This window comes from Pteronotus mesoamericanus, unplaced genomic scaffold (assembly GCF_021234165.1).
Source record: "Pteronotus mesoamericanus isolate MK-2021 breed Mesoamerican mustached bat unplaced genomic scaffold, CSHL_Meso_final scaffold_167, whole genome shotgun sequence".
Classification (NCBI taxonomy): Eukaryota; Metazoa; Chordata; class Mammalia; order Chiroptera; family Mormoopidae; genus Pteronotus; species Pteronotus mesoamericanus.
Window position 1 is genome coordinate 15,899,548 of NW_026555308.1, and position 25,657 is coordinate 15,925,204.

At 37.7% G+C, this 25,657-nt stretch overlaps 1 protein-coding gene across 2 annotated transcripts in view; it reads left to right on the forward strand.

The window, feature by feature from the left end:
- Positions 1–25,657, forward strand: part of LOC129083751 (S-adenosyl-L-methionine-dependent tRNA 4-demethylwyosine synthase TYW1) — a 177,849-nt gene that overhangs the window by 22,503 nt on the left and 129,689 nt on the right. For both annotated transcript variants that reach the window (XM_054589685.1, XM_054589687.1), the window contains exons 8-9: positions 14,407–14,524; positions 18,598–18,650. In XM_054589685.1, coding sequence (XP_054445660.1) covers positions 14,407–14,524; positions 18,598–18,650 — 171 coding nt within the window. The remainder of the gene's footprint in view (positions 1–14,406; positions 14,525–18,597; positions 18,651–25,657) is intronic.

The window sequence follows — 25,657 nt, forward strand, 5'->3', positions numbered from 1 at the left end:
TGTTTTCTAAATATCATTCCCCACTGATAGGAACCAGGGATCCTTGGAGAAATGGCTGATTTCAGGTTTTGGGGAAGGGAGAATTATAGATGGGCCTGGAACATTTTGTTGAACAAGTAGGTCCTCAATGACTGATGGAGGTAGGTCAAAAAGCTGTAGGAACTAGCTTGAAGAGCTTCCCACAGGCCAAATTTGGGACAATTTGAGCATTAAAAATGAGTGTAATGATTATATAACGAGCATAATAGACTATTACATCAAGTTAAAAAAAATTATTGTTCTACACAAAGGGAAAGCACAGAAGAAAGACTTTGCAGAAAGTTTCCAGATAATAAATATACAAGGCATGATAGAGTGATAAAATCACCTGTTTGCAATCCCCAGTGTAATAATTGATTTAAACAAGGATTGGGTGAAATGCCTTTGGGGAACAGATACTCACATAGTCTCAAAATACCATCCTTGAAACAAAACCACTGAGACTTGCCAAAAAATAAATAAATTAGTGGGAAAAAATACCCCACAGATTATTTACTAATTACAAAGGGGAAAATATACCTTCATAAGGAGTAATAGGCAACTCCTACCTCTACCAAATAATAAATTCATCATCATCATTTGCATTAAAGCTTGACCTTATGCACCTCCTGATATGTTGTGTAACAAGATGTATACGATATCATCTATTTGGTGTTGTGTCAGAAGCGTTTTAACCTGAATCAAATTATGGGGAAATAATCAGATAAATCCAAAATGTGTGACAGTCCATGAGACAACTGGCCAGGCTCTTGAAAGAGTCAATATCATAAACAATAGCAACAACAATTAAATGTGGTGGTGGGGCTGTTCCAGGATTTCAAAAGGCTAACCATATACATTGTGTAAACTTTGACCTGAATCAAAGAGAAAATGCCATTGTCTGGACATTCTGAGGATATCTGAAATAAATTTTTATTAGATAATACTGGATTTAAAATTTTTTCATTTTAATAATGGTATTGTAGTTCTGTAGGATCAAGTCTTTTTTTTTAGATGAATAATGCAGTGTTTTAAGGATGAAGTGGCATGGTATTTTGCAATATACTTTCAAGTGCTGTAGCAAAATTTTATTCACATACACACGTGTATTATATGTGTAATGTGTAATACACGTGTGTGTATGTGTGTGCATGATGGATGGATAGATAGGTAATGATCAAGCAAAAGTGGTGAATCCAGGTGAAGGGAATATAAGTCTATTGAACATTTCAATTTTTCTTAGGGTTTGAAATAAAAAGTATGAGGGGAACTGCTTTCCCATATGTTCCCAAAACAAAACAAAAAACGAGTACCAACTGAATTATATAAACTTTTAGAGATATTGTCATTTGAGAATAACTTCCAGTTTTTGATAGGAGTAGTTGGTGAATAACTAGTTTTGCATTATGTAGGGGTTTTTTTTTTTTAAAGATTCATTCATTTATTTTTAGAGAGAGGAGAAGGGATGGAGAGAGGGAAGAAACATTGATCAGTTGCCTCTCACACGCCCCCAAGTGAGGACCTGGCCCGCCACCCAGGCATGTGCCCTGACTGGGAATGCAACTGGAGACCTTTCAGTTTGCAGGCTGATGCTAAACCCACTGAGTTACACTAGCCAGGGCCCATTATATAAGGTCTTAAGTATGTATTCCTTGCATATAATGTGAGGGCCCTCTAATTTTACTCGAGGTGGCCCCACTATAACAAATGGTAACTTAAGGGAATAAATTTAACATTTATTTAATGTTGTGTATTTAATTTGTTGGTTTTTTTTTTTTTTACTGTAAATAAACATGCCTATAATAATGAAAATTTAGAAAAGAGGAAAAGGGCAAAAACTTACCAATAATACTATCTCCCCAGAAAAATCACAATTAGTATATGGAATATTTATTTAAATTTTGTTTTATATGCATTTAAATTTCTATTTTATTATAAAAATGTTTGTCTTATTCTTAGACAGTCTTTATAATCTCATTTGAAAAATCTCACAGAAAAATCTTTTAAAGGTAATGAGTACTGATACAGCTTGTGTTACAAGAGGGGTTACTTTTGGGAAGTTACAAAAGCTGCTTTATTTTGACTTTTACTGTCCCTTCCATCCTTCCCAGGATGGAGAATACATTCCTTGTCTTGGGATGAAAACCCTGGCAGACTCCATGACTCTCCTGATCATTTTTGGTAATAAAATGAAGTATAGGCACTTCAAAGCACAAAGTCTTAATTTGGCAGTAGAATGTATAGTCCTGTATAATACTAAGTAACACTATTTAATAAACTAAATCAAAATTTCCAATTTAATTTATAAGTGAAACTTCTCCCCTATTTATTATCTACTCTTATTGTCTACTCTCTGGCCTATCCTCTGGCTTCCATTTTAGACCACCTTAGGAGTTGGAGAGTGGATGGGGCGTGCGCAGGAGAGATAGAAATGGGAAAATTATTACCTGGCACTGCCATAAGATGGCTTTGTGCTCTCTCTCCTCATTACGTGTTTTAAAATTGACCTGTCCACGCAGTCTTTCCATTGCCTCCTTGGAGACATTGTCCATGGCTGTCTCCCCACCTGACCCTTTGCAATGAGCAAGTGTACTCTGAGAAGTGGACTTCTCGTGGTTGCTTATTCTTTCTCTGAGCTCTGTATCTGTGGGTTCCCTCTTTTGAGGTCTGTTATCTGTTCTCCTCTCTAGCTGCCCATTGGTCAGGATCTAAGATCTCCTCTACCCCGACCCTGCTCCCAAGGACCCTTCTTGAGATCTTTACTCAGGGAGGACAGGCCGGTTCCCATCCAGCAGCAGTGCTTACTTGCTGAAGCAACTAGTCAGTCAGTCCTTTTGCTCTCTCGACTCCTGGGCAGGAGCCATTCACCAACCTGTCATGCACACTGAGTGCCAGGGCAACGCAGCACCTTCTTTGAGGGGTCCTTTTGGAACCTCTCCCCTGGAGTTTGAGGTAGGATTGGGTACCCACCTCCACAGCCTCTCTCCATGTAAGGCAGAGAGGGGAACTCAAAATACCTCACCAACACTCCAAAGAAATCTTTAAAAAATCCTCTGTCATTATCTCCATACCCTCTACTCTTTTATATCCTTGATGTGAATGAGGCATGTTTAACGTTGTTAAACTGGTTCTTAGATGTTTTCTTTGAAAATTTGTAACTTGATCTTTTTCTTTGGAATTTTATTTCATTTAATGCCCTCCTTACATGTGTTTCAAAAATTCAAAGAATACAGTCCCCTGTCCCTATTTTTCTTCAGTCTGCTTTTCATAGGTAATCACAGTTTACGGTTTGGCAATAGTCTTCCAGGTACTTTACTGACTTAAACACACCCATATAATATAACTGTTTTTCTTTCTTTCTTTGTCTTTTTTTGGCTATACAGACAGGATCATTTTGTACTCTAAATTTGCAGACTGCTTTTTTTTTTTCTCACTTAACATGACAATTCTGTCATACAGATCTCCCTAATTTATTTTAATGTTTATGTAGCAATCCATAAATATATCCTATAATTTATTTGACTTTTGTTGATTGACGTTTAGGTATTTTCTAATTTCTGTAGTGAACATGCTTGCTCTTACGTATTTTGTGGCTGGTATAAATCTAAAGAATAAATTTGTAAAATTGAAATTTCTAGTTCAAAGGAAATTTTATAGTTCGATAAATATTTTAAAATTGCCCTGTAAAAAGTTGAAAACGTTTTTATTTTATTGTTACAGTATAGGAGAGAGTGAAAATGCCTATTTACTTGGCCAACCCCAAGGTTTTACCAATCTTTTAAATCTTGCCGACCTGAAATAACCTGGATTTAATTTACATTTAATTTTGAGTGAGATAGAACACTTACTTTTCTTTTCTTTTTTTCCTGTCAGCCATCTCTTTCTGTCTGCCTGGAGTTAGACAGACTGCAGGGTCTGACATCGCAGTCCCCAAGACTGCTTTCACTTCTGACGCCAATTTTGGTAGATTTCTAAAAATTACTCTCGGGTTGATGATTTGCTAGAAAAATTCACAGAACTTGCTGAAAGCTGTTATCTTCATGGTTACAGTTGGGAAAGGGTACAGGAAATCAGCCAAAGAAAGAGACACAGAGCAGTCAGTGTCTGGGAAGCATTTATTTGTTGACCTCAGGGCATGTTACCATCCCAGCATCAGTGTATGACAGAACACAGGGAGTATTGCCAACCCGGGAAGCTCACCTGAGCTTTGGTGTTTTTACTAGGGCTTCATTGGGTAGGAGGACTGACTGACTGCTTGCCCATATGGTTGCACTCAATCTCCAGTCCTCTATCCCCACTTTGTCCTGAGTCACCGTGTTAGTGTTAACTGTCAGGTGCAGTCTGAGGGGCCCACCATGTATACCAGAGTAGATACTCCTATCACTCAGGAAGTTACAAGGGTTGCAGGGGTGTCTAACCTCCGTCCCGCAGGCTGCATGCAGCCCAGGATGGCTGTGAATATTATTTTTTAATATATATTTTATCGATTATGCTATTACAGTTGTCCCATTTTTTTTCTCCCCTTTATTCCCCTCCACCCTGCACTGTGCCCTCCTTCAGCATTCCCCCTGTCCCTTAGTTCATGTCCATGGGTCATACATGTAAGTTCTTTGGCTTCTCCATTTCCAATACTATTCTTAACCTCCCCCTGCCTATTTTGTACCTGCTATTTATGCTGCTTATTCCCTATACGTTTTCCCCCATTCTTCCCCCTCCCCCTCCCCTCTGTTCTCCATTTCTATGATTCTGTTCCTGTTCCAGTTGTTTGCTTAGTTTTTTTTTTTTTTTAGGTTCAGTTGTTGTGAGTTTGGTGTCCTTTTACTGTTCATAGTTTTTGATCTTGTTCTTTTTCTTAGGTAAGCCCCTGTGACATTTCATATAATAAGGGCTTGGTGATGATGAACTCCTTTAGCTTGACCTTATCCAGGAAGCACTTTCTCCTCCCTTCCATTCTAAATGATAGCTTTGCTGGATAGAGTAATCTTGGTTGTAGGTCCTTGCTTTTCACGACTTTGAAGACCTCTTGCCAGCCCCTTCTTGCCTGCAGGGTTTCTTTTGAGAGATCAGCTGAGAGTCTTATGGGAACTCCTTTGTAGGTAACTGTCTCCTTCTCTCTTGCTGCTTTTAAGATTCTCTCCTTCTCTTTAATCTTGGGTAATGTAATTATGATGTGCCTTGGTGTGTGCTTCCTTGGGTCCCTTTTCTTTTGGACTTTCTGAGTTTCCTGGATCTCCTGGAAGTCTGTTTCCTTGGCCAGATTGGGGAAGTTCTCCTTCATTATTTTTTCCAATAAGTTTTCAATTTCTTGCTCTTCCTCTTCTCCTTCTGGCACCCTTATGATTTGGATGTTGGGGTGTTTAAAGTTGTCCCGGAGGTTCCTAAGCCTCTCTTCATATTTTTGAGTTCTTGTTTCTTCATTCTGTTCTGGTTGAATGTTTCTCTCTTCCTTCTGCCCCCAATTGTTGGTTTGAGTCCTGGTTTCCTTCCCTTTGCTGTTGGTTCTCTGTATATTTTTCTTTATTTCACTTTGCATAGCCTTTACTTTTTCCTCCATTTTGTGACCAAAGTCAGCCTCTGTGAGCATCCTGATTACCAGTGTTTCGAACTGTACATCTGATAGGTTGGCTCTCTGTTCATTGCTTAGTTCTATTTTGGCGCTTTGATCTGTTCTTTCATTTAGGCCATATTTCTTTGTCTCAGTGCCCTGTTACTTTGGCGGCAGGGCTGCGGGGCGGGGCAGTGCAGAGACTTAGGTATTCGCCAGAGCGGGGCAACCCAGGTCACTGCCTTGCAACACTATATGTGAGGGAGGGGTCTGAGAAGGAACAGTACTGCTTGCTGGGCTCTCAGCTGACTTTCAGTTACTTCCCCTGCTACCCACAAGTAAATTGGGCTCTTCTAGTGCTGATTCCCAGGTGGGTGTGTTTGTGCACGTTCTAGGACCCTGTGGGTCTCTCCAGCAGACTCTCCTGTGAAGCTGGGAGTTTCTCCTGCTGCAGCCCCCACAGGTTTTACAGCCAGATGTTTTGAGGCTTTCTTTTCCCACACTGGAACCTTGGGTTGCGCAGTCTGTCTTGCTCCGCAGCTGTTCCTCCCAGTTTATCCACCTGCAAATGTGGGACTGCCCACTCTGCCAGCTGTTTCACCTGCCTGGTCCCCCAGTCTCCACCTTGCTGAGTGTCCTGTATACCCTGTATGCCCGTTTCTGCCCCTCCTACTGGTTGGGATGAATGTTTCTCCTTTAACTCCTTGGTTGTCAGACTTTCATAGAGTTTGATTTTCTGGCAGTTCTGGTTATTTTTTGCTTTTAAATTTGTTGTTGTCCATCCTTTGGTTGTGCGAGGAGGCAAACTATCTACCTATGCCTCCATCTGGTCTGGAAGCCAGATGTAAGTCTGTTTAGACATTTTAACTTTGCTTATACATTTTCCTAGAGTTGATCATTTAGTCTTTCAGGTTTTCTGCTGTTATAATTAGCACTGGTCTAGACCATTTTTACTTTTAAAAAAAGGTCTTAGTATTTTCTCAAATACCATATGATTTCACTCTTGTGGAATATAATGAACAAACCGAACTAACAAGGAAAATGGGGGTGGACTCACAGATGGAGAGCAGATGATAGCTAGTTGGGGGTGGGGAGAAGTTAGAGGGTGGAGGGATTGTGCAAAAAGGAAAAAGAACTCATGGACACGGACAACAGGGGTGATTGCTGGAGGAAGGGGAGTACAAGAGGCTAAGTGGTAATGGAAAAAATACAATAAATATTAAATAAAAAATATAAAAATATATTAGCATTTTCTTAGGTTATGTTTTACCCAAGTTGATATACTAACTAGATCAAACAAATGTGTAATTTTATGCTTTTTAATTAAAAATCTGAGAAATTTTCAATGGTTAAACTGTTTTAAAGCAGGATAGATTTCAGTGCATGAGATAAGTGATTTAGATAGATTTCTGGATTTTTCCACCAGATTAAGATACTTAAAGCTTTGTATGTAGTCAGTGAAGAATTTGGAATAAATTTTACCCAACTCTATTGAGGTTTGATTGATAAATAAAAATTTAGTCTGTACAACGTGATTTTTGTTAAGGTTATATATAATGTGATGATTTGATATATGTATACATTGTTAAATGATTATCACAATCAAGTTAACACATCCATCACCTAACATAGTTCCTTTTTGTGTGTGTGTGTCTTGAGAATGCTTAATATATAATCTCAGCACATTTCAAGTATACAGTAAAAATTTGGAATATGTGGGTGCATTTTTTCTTTGCTTTTTTATCTTATGTCCATTAGAGGGCACTGGAGAAAAGCATTAATGAAAGACTTGGACATCTGGTTAAAGTATTGTTTGAAATGAAATGATTTTGGACTTTATTAACTTTAAGAAATTGGTTTATGATATTTCAAATTTCTAATAAAATATCCCTCATAAAACCATTCGATCTGGGAAAAAACATTTTTTTCCAACTTCAGTATGACATGAAAATAAAACACCAGATTTTGTTTTGCATTATTGTTTGGTTATTGTAGAGTTTCCAAATATGTCTTGTGTTTTCATTTTATATTGAATGTAATGTACTAAACTCAGTGATGGATATTACTACTGCTCGGCTCTTCTTTTTCAAAATTTTTTTGGCATTTTCTTTGGAGTTCATTCTCACATATTCTTGAGCTACTTTCTGCGTGGTCATCGTTATGCATCACACTAAATTGCCTGAGTTGTTACTGTAGAGGAAATTCTAGTACTTGAGAACATCAGCTCTAGAGTTGGGCCAAAGCACTCCTATTAGAAGACCTCTTTTTGAATAATACTAATTTTAATGGAGTCACACTATCTCAGCTTGTGTGTTTGTTGGCAAATTATTTCATTCTCTGTGCTTCAATTTTCTCATCTCTAAAGTGGGAGATAATAACAGCAATTGCCTTCTAAAGTTCTTATGAAAATTGTCAACCGATAGTCGTTGGCACCCATTCAACACTGACAGGAATCCCCAGTTTGGGGTGTGGCGAAGAAGGAAACTTTATTCAGTGCAAACAGCTCAATTGTGATACCACAAAGCTGTGGAACAACTCAGTGGTGTTATAGCTCACTTATGAAACAGCGCAGTGAAGGAACAGTACCACTGTGAGGCAGTCCTTGGGGGAGACCCCTCTCTGGCTAGACAGTTCTGCTCTGCTCTGGCCCGCTTTGCCTGCTTTGGTCTGTTCCGCTCTGGTCTGCTCTGCCTTAATCTGACCCTCTCTGGTCCTGTAAGATGTCTTTCGTGTTAAGGCTCCAGTGGGGAAACACAGTCTTTACTCTTGGGTGGAAAGGGAAAGTGTGCTGACAGAACCAGAGGGGTGCTGACTTATGCAGAGGGAAGTCCCTGCCCCTAGTCCCTGATTGGTCAGTTCTCATGCAAATGAGGACTTCAAATCCTCACAGTTTGATTTCCTCAGAAAGCACTGGCTCATTGGTCGGAATGGAGCCGCTCTCATTGGAGCCCCAGAGTGTTGGTTGGTGATGATGCAAATGGGGATATAGCTGCATGGCTCTGATTGGACAGGGTAAGTCTCAGTCTTATTGGCTGACATATGATTCCAGGAGCTCCTTTATAAGGGATGGCTCAGACTGCAGGAACACAGTGCAGGCAGGCAGGTAGGTCAGTGCCAAGGCAGGCAGCTTACTGCAGGCTTCTCCCTCAAGTGTGGCTTGTGTGAGAGAGCTTCTATGCTCTGCTTTTAAATTTGAACCAGTTAACCACCAGGAGTCCTTCTTGATAGGTATCTTCTTTCTTGGTGTGTGCAAGATTAAATAAGTTCATCCACTAAAGCCTTTACTTTCTTGCCTGCCACATACTATGTACTTGATAACTATTAACTGTTATTGTATAAAAAGATGTCTTCAAATGGGCCAGGTTTGGTTCAAGTAGTGTACCACCCCAATGTCTACCTCCTTCCCTTGGTAGCAAGGTCCAAGACAATAACTCTAAGACTGAACAGAATTTGGGTGGGAGTGATGTTCAAGAACAGGAGAGCTAGAGTTTGAAACATGGGCAAGTTAGGAAGACCGATGCAGAGGGGATGGTCTTCTAAGGAGTATAGCATGTTTTGGGGAACTCTAAACAATTTTGTATGTGTAGAGTTGAGAGGGAGTGGAGATGTGTGGAGATGTGAAATAAAGAAGGCAAGGGCAGGATTCTGCACTTGATCTTAGCCAAAACACCAAGAAGCGATGGGGCAGGATCCTGGAGGCCTTTTCATGCTCTGTCACGAGGGGTGAGCTTTATCCTAATGGCAATGGAAAACAAGGTGTTCATTTGATTGGATAGGATGAATGGGTTGGGGGTGTGGGGAGAGAGGATGTTCCAGTGTGTAGGTTCAGAGTATTAGGAGAAATCAGAGTACACATTGGGTTATCTCATTCAGCCCTCACAATGGCCCTGATATCCACACTATTATCATTTTCAGTTTACACTTCCACAGGGTAAGAAACAGGCTTAGAGATGTATAGCAATTTATTCAAAGTCAGATGGCTAGAGAACAATGACAGGAGAAGCCTGACAATTTTAGTTTGCTTATTTTCTGTTTCTCTCATGTTATGATTTATAAATGTAAAGGGAATTGCAAGCAAGGTTTTTTTTTTTCCCCCCCTCTGCAGTAAGTAAATATTGTTAAATGCTCCCCACAGCATGTTCTGGTTAAGCAGACAAACAGTGATATAAGTATCATCAGTATTGGAAATACATGGTGAATGCTTGGTAATTACTCACCAGAGGAACATTTCCATTTACAAAAGGATTTCAATGTGTCCAGTTTCGATTATAAAGTTGCAAAGAACTGCAGTGGAATATCATGAAACTAGTTCTCCTTTCATAATTATTTTCAGGCTTCCAGTGTTTAATTCACACAGAAACAAAAGGTGACATCCCTTCAACTTTGAGACACTGCTTGTAAATTAGCGTACTCACCCATGGCCTGTGCAGGCAGCCTTAATAGTGAATTCCATAAGTCAGGTTATACAAAACAGAATCACTGGGTTGGAGGAAACCATTTTAAAGCTCTTGACATACCTTGTCGAACTGCTTGAAAAAGTTCACAAAGCATCCTTAAAACCTAGTACATGCCAAAAGCTTTGAGTCCTGTTAAAAATTTGTCATTTAAAAACTGAGCTCTGACAACTGAGTGATATATAGGGATTCCTTTATTAGAGAAATAGGAGCCTGCTGAAGTGGGGTTAAATTGTAGCAGGTGGAGCTTTAATTACACCTGCAGAAGACTAATATTGAAAGTTGTGAGATCTAGAATGAGTTACTACAAGAAGTGAGATGCATTTTTCTAGAGCTAGAAATAGCTGTCCGGTGGTTCTGAGGCATTTATTCATTTTTTGGCCAACATTTACTCTGAATGCCCACCCTGTGCTAATAAGGTTCCAGGCTTAGACTGACTGTACAGAAAAATGACCTAGAGATTCTGTATCCAATGTCTTCTGCATGAATTGATAAGGAAGGAGATCACCTGATCATAAACATGGATGAATAAAATAAACAGACAGATTTAAACAATAAGAAACACCTCCCCCCCCGCCCCCGCAGAAGAAATGTATGCTTTGGTAATGAAAAGCTTGTGTGTTGCGAAACACCTGTTTAGCATTGTCCAACTAGATGGCATTTTAGCTTAAGACCCTTTTTAAAAAAAAATTATTTATTTTTAGAGAGGGGAAGGGAGGTAGAAAAAGAGGGAGAGAAACATCAATGTGTGGTTGCCTCTTGTATGCTCCCTATGGGGACTTGGCCTGAAACCCAGGCATGTGCCCTGACTGGGAATTGAACTGGTGACCCTGTGGTTCTCAGGCTGATGCTCAACCCACTGAGCTACACCAGCCAGGACTAGTTTAAAATCTTTAACAAATCACTTTTTTGCATTGTTTTTTATCCCAGGCAGTTTTGGGGTGGTACTGTGGTTTCTGGGATGACAGTGTGAAAATGTTAGGTAACATTGTATAATTTTATTTATTTATTTTCAGAGAGAAGGGGAGAGGGAGAAAGAGAGGGAGGGAAACATCAGTGTGTAGTTGCCTCTGGTACACCCCCTACTGGAGACCCGACCCACAACCCAGGCATGTGCACTGACTGGGAATCGAACCGGTGACCTTCTGGTTTGCAGGCCAGCACTCAGTCCATTGAGCCACACCAGCCAGGGCCATATAATGTCTTTAAAAATAAAAATCAGTACCACTTTTTGCTCCCATTATTAAATAAGCTTCATGTAGCCTATTTTGTTTATAAAGAACTTTGCACTTACATAGATTCATTTTCTCAAGTGCAGAGGAAGTTAGCTTATAATCAGGTTTTCTTTTTGTATGTTGGGGAACAGTAGCTTGGAAAGGATATTTTCTTTTTTTTTCTTAAGGTTTTATTTTATTTATTTTTTAGAGAGAGGGGAAGGGAAGGAGAAGAAGTGGGAGAGAAAAATCAATATGTGATTGACTCTTGTGCACCTCCAACCGGGGACTGGCCCGCAACCCAGGAATGGTCCCTTACTGGGAATTGAACCAGCAACCCTTGGTTTGCAGGGTGGTACTCAATCCACTGAGCCACACCAACCAGGGCAGTAAGTGTTTTCTTTCAAGGAAAGTGTGATGGGTTTGGGAGCTGGAGAAGGGGTATAAATAGAGGTTGGAGACAGGCAGACCATTTAGTTTGGCTGTTGCAGTTGTTCTATAGAAGAAACCAAGGCTTTGGGCAAAAGCAGTGGCATTGCAGATGCGGAGAACCAATATGCTGGGAATTAATCCTTGTTAAATTGGTGTACAGGAGAGGGAGGAATAAAGGTTGACCAATTCTGAGATCTTCATTTATTTCTGCTTAGGCTATGTAACAGCTAAAAAAAATAACAATACATAGGTCCTAGTACTTGTTATATTGTTATGTTCTAGGCAAACGGTGAACAATGTCTGCAGATAGGAGATTAGAATTAGAATTTGAATGGTGTTTTGACTTCCTTTGGGAGTGTTATGAACTATTGTATTTCTTTTTAGAAATGAAGTTGCTGCTGCATATAGAAGATAGGACTAAACTCCATAGAGGCAAAGAATGATAAATGTTGTTTTTCCTGAATGTTCAAGACTTTTAATCATAGCCTCTGATCTCTTTCTATATTAACTTTGTGTCTAAATTATTGATTCTGTAGTAGCTACATATACTCACAGTTTATAATAGATAATTTTTCTAGTGATAGGACACAGACTGTGTTCCATCGCCATTCTTTTAAGAGTGTATTCATTTTGTAGAGGTCAGAAGGTTTTATTTTTATTTTAAATTTTTTTTTCTACCATAAGAGGGTGTCTGTAGAGTTCTGAGCACAGTGGTCAGAGGCCAGTGTCATGGGCTGGGTCCAATTTTTGGTTTATGTGGCCTCTGTGGTAAGCAAATCAGCTGGTGATATTTTGTGGTGACATTGGTTTTCAAGAGTAAATACTGCCACCTCCTTTCATTTCTTGCATCATTAATAGGGACTTACAGTAACTTACTGTGGAATTACTTCAGAGGCATTTAAATGTGGTCAAGGTCAAGGTTGGTTTTATTTTGCTCTACCACAAGACTTCCTTTTCAGCTCAATTCTTTGATTTTAGGTCTGAAATAGACTTCAAAAAAAAAGTCAAAGGATTCTTTTTAAAAAACATCTTAAAATAATAACTGGATCCTTCTAATTTATTAAAAATGCCCAGCATCAAACTGATTACTTTTATAATAGATAAGAACAAATGATTGATGTTCGTTCATATGTTTTTTCAGTTCCATCTGAAAAGGCGCAGTGAGAATTTTACTAACAGAAGCAAAATTGTTCATTAATTTTGCATTTTGATTATGTTCAGTGGTTTAGAATGCTGACTGTTAGGACAGATCAAACTAATTTGGTCTATGTTTCTCATTTGGTACATTTGACTCTCTAAAGTGCTTTTTAGAAAATCTTTATTATATATTTTTTCCATTACCATTTATTCCCTTTTACCCCCCGCCCCCAGCAATTGGCACACTAAAGTCCTTTTTCACTGACTTCCTATTTCAGAGCAAGTTGCTAAAATAACAGGAGTTAGAGAAGTTAACTCTGAATTTCATCAGTTTTCCTTTCTCTATTTAAAAAATATTTAATCTGTTTTACATTTTGTGTATAGAGAACACTGAACATTCATGAAAGTAGACAGAATGACCTAGTGAAGTCCTATCACCTGTTGCCTAGCTTCAAATGTGAACCGTGCTCCCTTCTGCATTAGTTTGATGTGGATCACAGACATCATGTCATCTGCAAGGCGTTTCATTTTTAGGTAGAGAGGGTACTATTGTGAGTCTATTCACTAGTTCACCTGGGGCCGGATATTGGAAAGGGGCAGGCAACAAGGCTAAGCTAGGGCTTGGTTGTAGGGCTGCTCCCAAGGTGAGTTATTTTGAATTTCTGTAGGTCTTAGTAAGATCTGATGTGAGTTTTCTTTAAAGCGTAGCACAGACTCTGTGTGTTGTTTTGAAAATATCAATTAGCCCTCTACCATCTTCTAATAAGACAATGAGATAATTAAAAAAAAATACACACACACAGACACATATAAGATTTAAAAAGAAAGGAAGAAATCAGTGCAACGGGTGAGTGAGGGTCTATAATATGAAACCATTTACAGAAACTACAAGAAACAGGCATGACGCAAGACCTTATGCAAAGATCAGAGGTGTACTGTGAAATTTTCTAGTGGTCAAAGTCAAAAGGAACACAGTCAATTTCATCCTTCATATTTCTGTCACTGAAAAATTTTCCTCATGGGACCTTCTAAAAGGAGCCAATGGGACAGCAGGTGGAGGTGGCAGACTAACGTGGTCTCTGAGCAGACGGTTGTTTGGGTAGTCCAGAATACTTTTTTAACTTGTATGTGGGGCCTGCAGACACAATAACCTGCAATAACTATAATTTATTGAACTCTTTTATGTATCAGGTATTGTGCCAAGTGATTTTATTTTATTTATTCTTCAATACATTCCTGCTTTATAGATACTAGGTTCCCCATTTTTCAGGTGAGGAAATGAAATTCAGAGAAGTATCTTGCTGAAGTTATGCAGTGCTTTGTACTCAGCATACTAAAATATTTGACATATAGATGCGTGATTATTGATTTATGTTTTGTGGGTATATGTGTTTGAGTATGTAGTTACTTTTTTTGGAAAAAAAAAAGACTGGCTTGTCTTTAGATTATTGTCTGAATGGAAATGTGATCACTTTAGAGAGAACAGGATTGTTGGCCATGGCTCACGATGTAGCTTTTTATCCATGCTGCCTGTTCATGATTGTTGTGCTGTTATTTTCATTGCACATTGACATTTCTGGCTTTCATTCTTTTTATTTTAATACAGAGAGAAAAGGAGCAGCAGGAAGAGAACACTGGTTTGTTCAGAAGCACAGCGAAGAATGAAGCTGGTGAAAGAAGAGCTATGATAACTCCTGCTCTCCGAGAAGCCCTTACTAAACAAGGTGAAAACCCTCAAGAACTGTTGTTATAATACCATGCTCTTAAGCATTCTAATTTAGTACCTAAAAGAAGAAGCTAAAAAAAAAGATTGTCAAGGGGAGAATAGGTAATGAAGTCCACCTCTAGCCCAGCATCTGTGTTGCTGTGCCCGTGTAGCTGTCTAAGGAGTCACTGTCTTGTGCTTATGGAACGCTTGTGTGTTGGCTGCCTGGGCCAGCAGATCCCTCTTTGTTTGATTTATTGGGATGTTAACATCTGTGTGGCTCAGGTATGCAGGCAGAAAATGCCATCACTGGCTTCTTTATCCATCGCTGTTTATTAGGGGGAAATTATTAAATATAGAAAAAAATACTGATTTTTACATTGGGTTAATTAGACGTGTTTTATCTAGGAGTATGTCTGGGTTTTTATGGTCATACCTTATTAAGGAGGCTGTAGTTTGAATGTACAACTAATACTGGTTTTCGGTAGAAGAGAGAGGAGAATTGGGGGACAATAGACTGACTTCCTTCCCTTCCTCTTTTCTGTATTTATTGAGAACCTTTTATGTGACAGTTAATTGCAATGCAGAGAAATATAATGCAGTATTTCCTTCAAGGAACCAGTATTAGCCTGTTAGAGGAGTCAGACAAGAATACACAGATATTATATATATAATATATATAAGTGTATACATATTATAGATATAAATGTTGTATCTATAATATGTATAAAATCTGTCTTTTAATTCGGATATATAGACTATTTAAAGCTATAAAGACTATATAGACTGATGCTCTTTAGATCTTTTAGAATTTTTATAATCCTGTTTTATGTCCTTTGTTGGCTTATTACATGTTGCACTGTTTTGTTACTCAGTGCTTGCTTCAAGTTTTATACTACATCTCTTTATCATATCATAGTATGTCTTTGTGTGGTGATACAGCACTTCATGTATAGTGAGCATCCTTCAATGATATACTTCTTTTTTGTCCTTCTCAACCTCTATGCAATTGTTATCATACATTTACTCTTTACGTGTTTATTTTGGTTTAGTCAATTATCTATTAAATATATAAATAATTAGAAATAATTTATATATTGACTCATGTATCTTTTCATCCCTTTCTATACATCTGAGTTCTCTGATAGCCTTTTTCTTCTTCCTGAAGGACTTATGTTAGCATTTCTTATGGTGTGGATTTGTTGGTGATGAATTATGTCAGCTTTTGTATAGCTCAAAAAGACTTCGCCTCATTTTTGAAGGATATTTTGATGGATATAGAATTTTAGGTTGACAGCTTTTATTGTCATGTTATTCCACTGTTCATATTGCTTCTGATGAGAGCTCTGCAGTCATCTTTTGTTTGAACCTTTGAAAGTAATTTTTTTTACTCCCTGGCTACTTGTAAGATTTTCCCCTAAGTACTGATTTTGAGCAGTTTAATTATAATGTATCTCAAATGTAGTTTTCCTCATGTTTTACTTGGGATTTCTTGAACTTCTTGGTTCTTTGGATTTATAATCTTAGTCAAATTTGGACAAATTTTTGTCCATTATTTCTTCAAATATTTTTCTGTCACCTCTTTTCTCTCCTCTCTCTTGGGGATTGTAATTACATGTATCATAGGTCACTTGAAATTGACCCAGAGCTCACTGATGCTCTTTAGATCTTTTAGAATGCTTTTTTTTCTGTCCTATTTTACATTTTTGGATAGTTCCCATTACATGTCTCCAAATTTGATTTAGTAATCATTTCTTCCCTAATGGCTAATCTTCCATTAATTCTATACAGTGTGTATTTTAGCTTAGACATTGTAGTTTTCATTTCTAGAAGGTCACCTTGGGTCTTTTTATATCTTTCATGTTTCTACTTAGTTTTTCGAATCTAGGGAACACAGTTATAACTGTTTGAATGTTCTAATCTGCTAACACATGGGTCATTTCTGGGTCAATTTTGGTTGCTGGAATATTTTCCTCATTATTGGTCATGTTTTCCTATCTGTGTGCATGCTTGGTAATCTTTGCTTGGATGCCAGATCTGATTTTACCTTATTGGGTGCTAGATATTTTTGTATTTCTGTACACATTCTTGAGCTTTGTTCTGGGAGTAAGATAAATTACTTAGAAACAGTTTTGAGCCTTTTAATCTTTTATGACTTGTTAGGTGAGACAAGACCCAGCTTCATATATAATAGTTAATTATTTCACTCTATTGAGGTAAAATACTTCTTTGTACCCTGCCCAATGCCTTGTGAATCTTGAGGTTTTCCTCTCTGGCAAGAACAGGCACAGTTCCCAGCTGAGTGTGAGCACCAGTCATACCTCTAATCCTGTCATGTGGTTCTTTCCCATTCATGGGTAGTTTTTCTTTCACATATGCACTAAGCAGTACACAGGCAAATACTTGTAGAAATCCTCTGCAGACTCTTGACTTCAGCCTCTATGTGGCTTTTGTCTCTCAGGTACTCAGTCCAGCTAACTCTAGCCTTGTGGGCTCTTCATACTCTCACTTCCATGTCCTCAACTAAGGGAGAACACTGAGCTTTACGTCAGTTGCCTCCCTGCTGCAGGACCTGGAAACTTTTAAGCCAGAAAGCTTGGTTAATGGTAGGGTTCGCCTTGTTTGGTTCCCGTCTCTCTGAGATCATCATTCTTTGTTGCCTGATGGGTCTTATCTTGAAAACTGTTGTTTTATATATTTTGTCCATTTTTTGGTATTTCTGGTGGGAGAGTAAATGAACTGTTACTACATGTTGTTTAGAATCGGGGTACTGCACTATAATTTTCAATGACTGCATGATGTTGGCTTATCTTGGTGTTGTGGTCAGCAAAGGTTTCTCCATTCTGTACTGTGCAGTTATTTTCATACCTATCTAAATGCAAAATTTTGTAGAGCCCTAGGTATCTTAAGAGAGAATGAGATAAAAAACTAATATGATTATATAATATAATGTATTATAATAGTGTGGTTTCTGTAATAGGTATATGAACAACACATAATGTAGGAATTCAAAAGAACTAGAATTTTCTCTGGGAATCTTTTAAATGTTTATTCTCTGTCTGAGATTAGCTATTCATTTGGACTCAGTTTCATCTTCTACTAGATGAGCAGTGCTTTGTTTATTTATATTCTGGATGTTTACATAAATCTAGAGGAGGGTAAAAGACAGAGGGCCCTGTAATGTTGCCACTAGACACTTTTAATCCAAAGTGACATTGTTCCATTAATCATCACACTGTGAATATGGATGTTTAACTAGCTACTGATCCACTTATACCATCATCCAGACTGTGTTTCTCCATTTGCCTTATTTGTCTACAAGTCAAAGAGTCTTTTTGTGCAAGAAACTCATGATAATTATGGCTTATTACTTGAAGCTTGATGAGAAGCTTTATTAAATGTTTCTGAAATCAGAATGTTCTACTTGTTTGCTCTATTAGTTTGTTATAAAAGGAAATATGATTAGTTTGGCATGGCTTTTCCATGCTATTCAAGTCTTATGTGGCTCAAAAACTTTAAATTATAGGTTGTAGAGTGGTGCTGAGAATTCATGTTAAGTTGTGGGTCCTAGGATTCGATTTTTCCACTTTTTTGGGGGACAATATTTCTTTATTTTAACCTCCTGTTGCCCCTCTGATTCTTCACTTGAAATATATTGTTACTTGCTTTTACTTAATGGCCCAGCATACAGTTTATTTTTATAGATGTTTCTTGAGTCTTTGAAAAATATTTCGTTAATTGTTGAGTGCAGTGCTATGTGTCCTTGATTTAGTTTACTGTGTAGATCTTAGAGCTCTACTGAGTATGTATGGTCTATGAGATCTGTTCGATACAGAGAGATGCTAAACTCTCTCCCTGTGATTTTGGATTAGCCTATTGTCTCTTTATGTATTTTAAGTGTATGTTAATAGATGCATACACATTTTAAATTGTTTTATCATCCTGGTGAATTAAACTTTTAATGATTTCTGCCACTCGGTTGTTGTCTATCATTATTTAAGCAAAGAAAAATGATTTTGCTTGTTTTATAAGCACCGTTTGATATGAGGCTTTGAATCAATTCAATATTGTGTTCCCTGTTTCTCCATTTAGGTTATCAGTTGATTGGGAGCCATTCTGGGGTGAAGCTTTGCAGATGGACAAAGGTATTTGTCTTTGTGCACTTTTTGTGTGGCTATTACATGTAGTCAAATAATTTTACCATTTTAAAGGTATAATTTACGTTTAATAAAACATAATGACTGAGTGAATTTGTTAAAAGAGTTCAGCAAGTTTTTATGGATGGAAAAAACCCCATATCTACCACTCCAATTAAGATATAGACGATCTTCCTCACCCCATAAATTTACTTGTCTTGCCAGTTGGAAATCATGTTCTTTCAGTCACAAGGAAAGCATCCCAGGGACCCATGTATAGGAGGTTATAGTGTGGCAAGATTTATTTTGGGTGAAAATAGAAGGCCGCATCCAGGTTCCCAGTATCTCATCTCTATCTGTCTCGCCATTGAAAAAGTCCAAATTAGTCTTCATCAGTCTCAGAAATAGGACCAGTGTCCAGTGGTTCTGTGCCATGCCAGCGTTTAGTCCGTATCAAAGCTTAGTTAAGTTTCCAGCTGTTCTTTGGCTGGCTGAAGCTGTATCCAGTAACCAGGCTTGGCTTAGAGTCTGCTTGATGCCTCCGTGGCTACCACCATGAATTGCTAGGGCCACATGGTTGCTGTGGAGAGAAAACACATGAATGGGGTGACTGAATGTTATTGAGGAGCAGAGAGCACTTCTTGGTTTGGCTGACTATATTATCTCGGGTTTGTGAAGAACCAGGTTTTTTTTAAACTAACCAATCAACTTCCTAAGCTTTTGTGGCTTGCATTGGATCTTCTCTCTAACCAATCCATTTACTAGATCATCTGGGTTCTAGGTCCCTTATTCAGTCTGATCCTTTTCCCAGGCTAGACTGACAGGCCTTATGGTTGCCACCTTTGTTCCTACTGTGGCTTGCCTCAGTAGAAGGACCACCCCTGGTGCCCTCTTGACTTGTACTGTGCCTGCGCCCAGCAGAGAAATTTCTCCTGGTGTTTTTATCCCTCCCTCGGTAATTACCAGTACATGATCTTTCCTGCCTGCTTGAGGGGCTTAGAGGTCCCCTGGGGGAATGTGTGAAGCTGTAGTTTCCTAATAGATTAGGGTTCTTAATGTCTGATTGTCTTTTCCCCCTTCCTGTATGAATATCTAGCTACCTGTTCATTTGTGCTAATTTTTAGTAAACACTTCCCACCCTCAGCCATGAAACAGTTGTTCTAGTTGCTTACTGTAATTTTGCCTTTTCTAGAATTTCATATGAATGTATTTATATAATGTCTAATTTTTTTGCAAGTGGCTTCTTAAACTCAACATAGTGTTTCTTAGATTCATTCATGTTGTAGTATATGTATCAGTAGTTCATTCCTTTTTATTGCTGAGTATTATTCAATAGTATTTGAATAATATGTTGAGAAACATTTGGGATGTTTTTCAGAGTTTCGTTATTAATGAATAAAACTGCTATGAACATTCTTGTACAGTGGTTTGTTTTGTGAGTGTATGTTTTAATTTCCTGGGATACACATTTAGGATTGGAATTAGACTAGATATATATTTAACTTTATGAAGAAACCCCCAATCTGTTTTCAGTGTGGCTGTACTGTTTTATACTTGCATCAATAATTTTTGAAAGTTCTAGCTGCTACGTATTCTCACCATCAGGTGGTATTGCAGTTCTTTTTAATTCTAGCCATCCTAGTGAGTGGAAATTGTAGCACTGTGGTTTTAATTTTATGTTTTGCTGATGACTGTTGATGATGAGGAGCGTATGTGCATATTGGTCATTCATATTTGTTGTTAGGGTGGCTGTTGACATAGTCTGTGAAAGAATTCACAAAGAGAGGAAAATGCAGAGGGCAAAGTTTTATTCAGTTTCCAAGAGAGGAAAGGGGCCAGGAGTGGAGAATTATGCTGTCCCTGAGGGGTTGGGGTTTTGAGCTCTTATTGGATATAAAGGATGGGGAGGGGGTGTTTCTGTTATGTGGTTGCTGGGCTGTTAGAGGCATTGCAACACAGGAGGTTTTGTTTGGTTTGCATAAGCTGCAGTTTGCTCCAACATTATCATTTGCCTGCAGTTGTAGGGAGTGGTCAGTCACATTCCGTTCTTGCTTGTCCACTAATTTTCTGATCCTGGGGACATAAGCTCGGAAGAGTTAAATGGCAGTCATATTTAACAAGATATAGGCCTGCTTTGGCAAATAGCACCAAAATAGCAAATGGCTCTGGCTTTTTCCTTTCATTTGTGAAGTCTATTCAGATCTTTTGCCCAAATTGGGTTGTTAGGCTTTATATTCTTGATTTTTAGGAATTCTTTATATATTGTGGCTATGAGCCTTTTGCCTGATGTACATTATGAATAGTTTCTCCTATTCTATGGCTCCCTTTTTTATTTTCATAATGGTATCTTTTGAAGTTTTAAATTTGAATGTAGTCCAATTAACACTTTCTTTTATGGTTAGTGCATTTTGTATATTGTTGATATAAGAAATTTGAAATGTTTGGAGAATTTTTATAAACACTTAGTTGAGCCAAACAGAGGATATGTTTGGAAGCAAGATCTCAACAGACAGAGAAAAATCCTTCCCAGGATGGCAGTTTGCACCTTCTTTGATGCATTTGAAATTAAGGAGGGAATTTAAAGATCACATGAGGGTCAGAGAAACTAGTCAAGGGATTGGATTGAGTGTAGTTAAGAACATTGCATGCTCTCTTGAGAGTGGTTCTGAAAAGAGGCATTTCACAGGTGTGTTAACCTGGGTACACCGAAAGAATGGACAGGACTGGCTTATAGCAAAGATAAACCATTTTACTAAAGAAGTTACATGCCTGGGGTGTGAATACCCAACATGTCCTGCCCATTTAGGAATTCATGATGAGATACCACTGTGAGAAACTATTTTTTTAAATGTTTTTAATAACTTTTTAAATGACTTTTTGTTAATACATTACTGTTTTTTTAAAAATTGTTATTTATTACAGTTGTCCCAATTTTTTGCCTTTTGCCGTCCTCCTCCCAGTTCACCCCTCACTCCACAGTCAGTCCCCACCCCATTGTCCATGTCCATGGGTCATTCATACATGTTTTTTGACTAGTCCCTTCCCCTTATTTCCACCATTATCCCTCTCGCCCATCCTGTCTAGCTGCTGTCAGTCTGTTCCATGTTTACATGAATCTGGTTCTATTTTGCTTATTACTTTATTTTATCCATTTGATTCTTCTTATAAGTGAGATCATTTGGTATATCTTTTACTGACTGGCTTCTTTCTTTCTTTCTTTCTTTTTTTTTTTTTTGGCTTATTTCAGTTAGTATAATATTCTCCAGTTCCATGCTGTCATAAAAGGTAGGAGTTCCTTCTTTCTGTTTCATAGTATTCAGTTGTGTAAATGTACCACAATTTTTTATCCACTCATCTCTTGATGGGCACTTAGGCTGTTTCCAGCACTTGGCTATTGTAAATAGTGCTGCTGTGAATGTAGGGGAGCATAAGTTCTTTTGAATTGGTGTTTTGGGGTTCTTAGGATATATTCCCATCAGTGCAATCGCTGAGTCAGGAGGTGGTTCCATTTTTAATTTTGTGAGGCTATTCCATGCTGTTTTCCATAGTGACTGCACCATTTCCACTAACAGTGCACTGGGGTTCCCTTTACTCCACATCCTCGCCACCACTTACGGTTTGTTGATTTGTTAATGACGGCCATTTTGAAAAGGGGTGAGGTGATCTCTCACTGTGATTTTAATTTGCATCTCTCTGAAGGCTAGTGATGTTAAGCATCTTTTCATATGTCTGTGGGCCATCTGAATGTCCTCTTGGGAGAAGTGCCTATTCAGGTCCTTTGCCCATTTTTTAATTGGATTGTTTGTCTTCCTGGGGTTGAGCTGTATGAGTTCTTTGTATGTTTTGGAGATTAAACTCTTGTCCGAAGTATCATTGGCAAATATGTTCTCCCATACAGTCAGTTCCCTTTTCATTTCGATACTGGTTTCTTTAGCCATGCAGAAGCTTTTTAATTTGATTTAGTCCCATTTGTTTATTTTTTTCCTTTATTTCCTTTGCTTAGAAGATATGTTGGCAAAGATATTGCTACATGGGATATCTGAAATTTTACTGCCTGTATTTTCTGCTAGGAGTTTTATGGTATCAGGACTTATATTTAAGTCTTTTATCCATTTTGAGTTTATTCTGGTTTATGGTGTAAATTGCTAATCCAGTTGCATTTTTTTGCATGTACCATTTATTGAAGAGACTACTTTTACCCCATTGTATGCTTGTGCCCGCTTTGTCAAATATTAATTTACCAGAGAGACATGGTTTATTTCTGGGCTCTCTGTTCTATTCCATTGATCTATGTGTGTGTTCTATGCCAGTGCCACACTGTTTTGATTACAGTGGTCTTACAGTACATTTTGAAATCAGGTATTGTGATCCATCTAACCTTATTTTTCTTTCTCAAGATTGTTGAGGCTATTTGGGGTCTTTTTTGGTTCCATATAAATTTTTGGAGCATTTGTTCTAGTTCACTGAAATGTACCATTGGTATTTTAATGGGAATTGCAATGAGTCTATAGATTGCTTTGGGTACTATGGACATGTTAATGATGTTAATTCTTATAACCCATGAATATGGTATATACTTCCATTTATTTGTATCTTCCTCAATGTCTTTTTTCAGTGTTCTAAGTTTTCTGAGTACAGGTCTTATACCTCCTTGGTTAAATTTATTCCTAAGTACTTTATTTTTCTTGTAGCTATGGTAAATGGGATTTTTTTCTTAGTTTCTTTTTCTGATAGTTCATTGTTGGTGTTAAAAAGGCCCTTGATTTTTGAATATTGACTTTGTATTCACCGTTTTGCCAAATTCACTTACTAGATTGAGTAGGTTTTTGGTGGAGTCTGTAGGGTTCTCTATGTACATTGTCATGTCTTCTGCAAATGATGACAGTTTTACTTCCTCCTGTTCAATTTGGATGCCTTTTATTTCTTTTTCTTGTCTGCTACTGTGGCTAGAACTTCCAGTACTATGTTGAATGAGTGGCGAAAGGGGACACCCTTGTCTTCTTCCTGATCTTAAGTGAAAAGATTTTATTTTTTGCCCACTGAATATGATGTTCGTTGTAGGTTTCTTGTATATGGCCTTCATTATGTTAAGTTATCCTCCCTCTATTTCCACATTGCTGAGTGTTTTTATCATAAATAGGTACTGGATTTTATCAAATGCTTTTTCAGCATCTATTGACATGACCATATGCTTTTTGTCCTTCACTTTGTTTATGTTGATTTGCCTATATTGAAACATTTTTGCACTCCTGAGACAAATCTCACTTGATCATAGCATATGATCTTTTTACTGTATTGTTGGATCAGGACTGCCAATATTTTGTTGAAGATTTTCACATCTGTATTCATCAGAAATATTGGCCTGTAGTTTTCTTTCTTTGTTGTGTCTTTACCTGCTTTTGGAATTAGGATAATACTGACCTTGTAAAAAGAGTTTGGAAGTCTTCCCTCTTCATGAATTTTTTGGAATAGTTTGAGAAGGATAGGAGTTAGTTGTTCTTTAAATGTTTGGTAAAATTCTTTTGTGAAGCCATCCAGCACTGGTCATTTGTGTGCCAGGAATTTTTGGATTACTGCTTCAATTTTGCTGGTTGTTACTGGTCTATTCAGGCTTTCTGCTTCTTCCTGATTTAGTTTTGGAAGATTGCATGTTTCTAGAAATTTATCCATTTTGCCCAGGTTGTCCCATTTCTTTGCATATAGTTGCTCATAGTAATTTCTTACAGTCCTTTGTTTTCTGTGGTATTGGTTGTTACTTCTCTTTTGTTTGTGATTTTATTTGGGTCCTCTTTTTTTCTTGATGAGTCTTGTTAAAGGTTTGTCAATTTTGTTTATGTTTTCAAAGAACCAGCTCCTGGATTCACCGATCCTCTGAATAGTTGTTTTAGTCTTTATGTTATTTAATTCTGCTCTGATCTTGATTCTTTCTTTCCTTCTTTTCGCTCTGGGCTTTTTGTTTCGTTTTGTTCCTGTCGTTCTTTTAGATGTAGGGTTGGTTAGGTTGTTTATTTGAGATTTTTCTATCTTCTTTAAAAGGTAGGCATGTATTGCGATGAACTTCCCTCTCAGGACTGCCTTTGCTGTGTCCCATATGTTTTGAGTTGTTGTATGTTCATTTTCATTTGTTTTCAGGTACTTTTTAACTTCTTTCTTGATCTCATTGTTAACTCATTCATTATTTAATAACATATGTTATTCAGTCTCCATGTATTTGAATGTTTTTGAGTTTTATCCTTAAGGTTAACTTTTAGTTTCAAGCCATTGTGATCTGAGAAGACGCTTGATATTATTTCAGTTTCCTTGAATTTGTTGAGGCTTGTTTTGTGTTCTACCATGTGGTCTGTCTTTGGAAATGATCTATGTGTGTTTGAAAAGAATGTATATTTTGCTTCTGTGGTGTGAAATGCTCTGTAAATATCAATTAAGTCCATTTGCTTTAGGATGTCGTTCACTGCCACAATATCCTTGTTGATTTTTTGTTTGGACAGTCTATCAATTGTGGACAGTGGGGTGTCAAAATCCCCTATGATGTCTGTATTGCTATTAGTCTCCTTACAGTTCTCCATGGTTTTCCTTGTACTATATTTAGGTGCTCCTATATTGGATGTATATATGTTTATCAGGTTATATCCTCTTGTTGGGTAACTGCCTTAAGTATTATGTAGTGACTTTCTTTGTTATGAAACTTTCTTGTGAAGTCAGTTTTGTCTAAGTATTGTTACCCCAGCTTTTTTTTTTTTAATGTCCATTTTGATTGGAATATTTTTTTCCATCCCTTTCATTGTGTAGACATTTTCAGTGTGTGTAGGTCTTTTGTTCTAAAGTGGTTCTCTTGTGACAGTATATATGCAGATTGTGTTTTTTTATCCATTCAGCTACCCTGTCTCTTTTGATTGGAGCATTTAGTCCATTTACATTTAAGTCTATTATTAATAGGTACTTACTCATTGTCATTTTTTCCCCTTGTGCTTGTGTTTCTCTCTCTCTCTCTCTTTCTTCGTCTTCTTAAAGCAGTC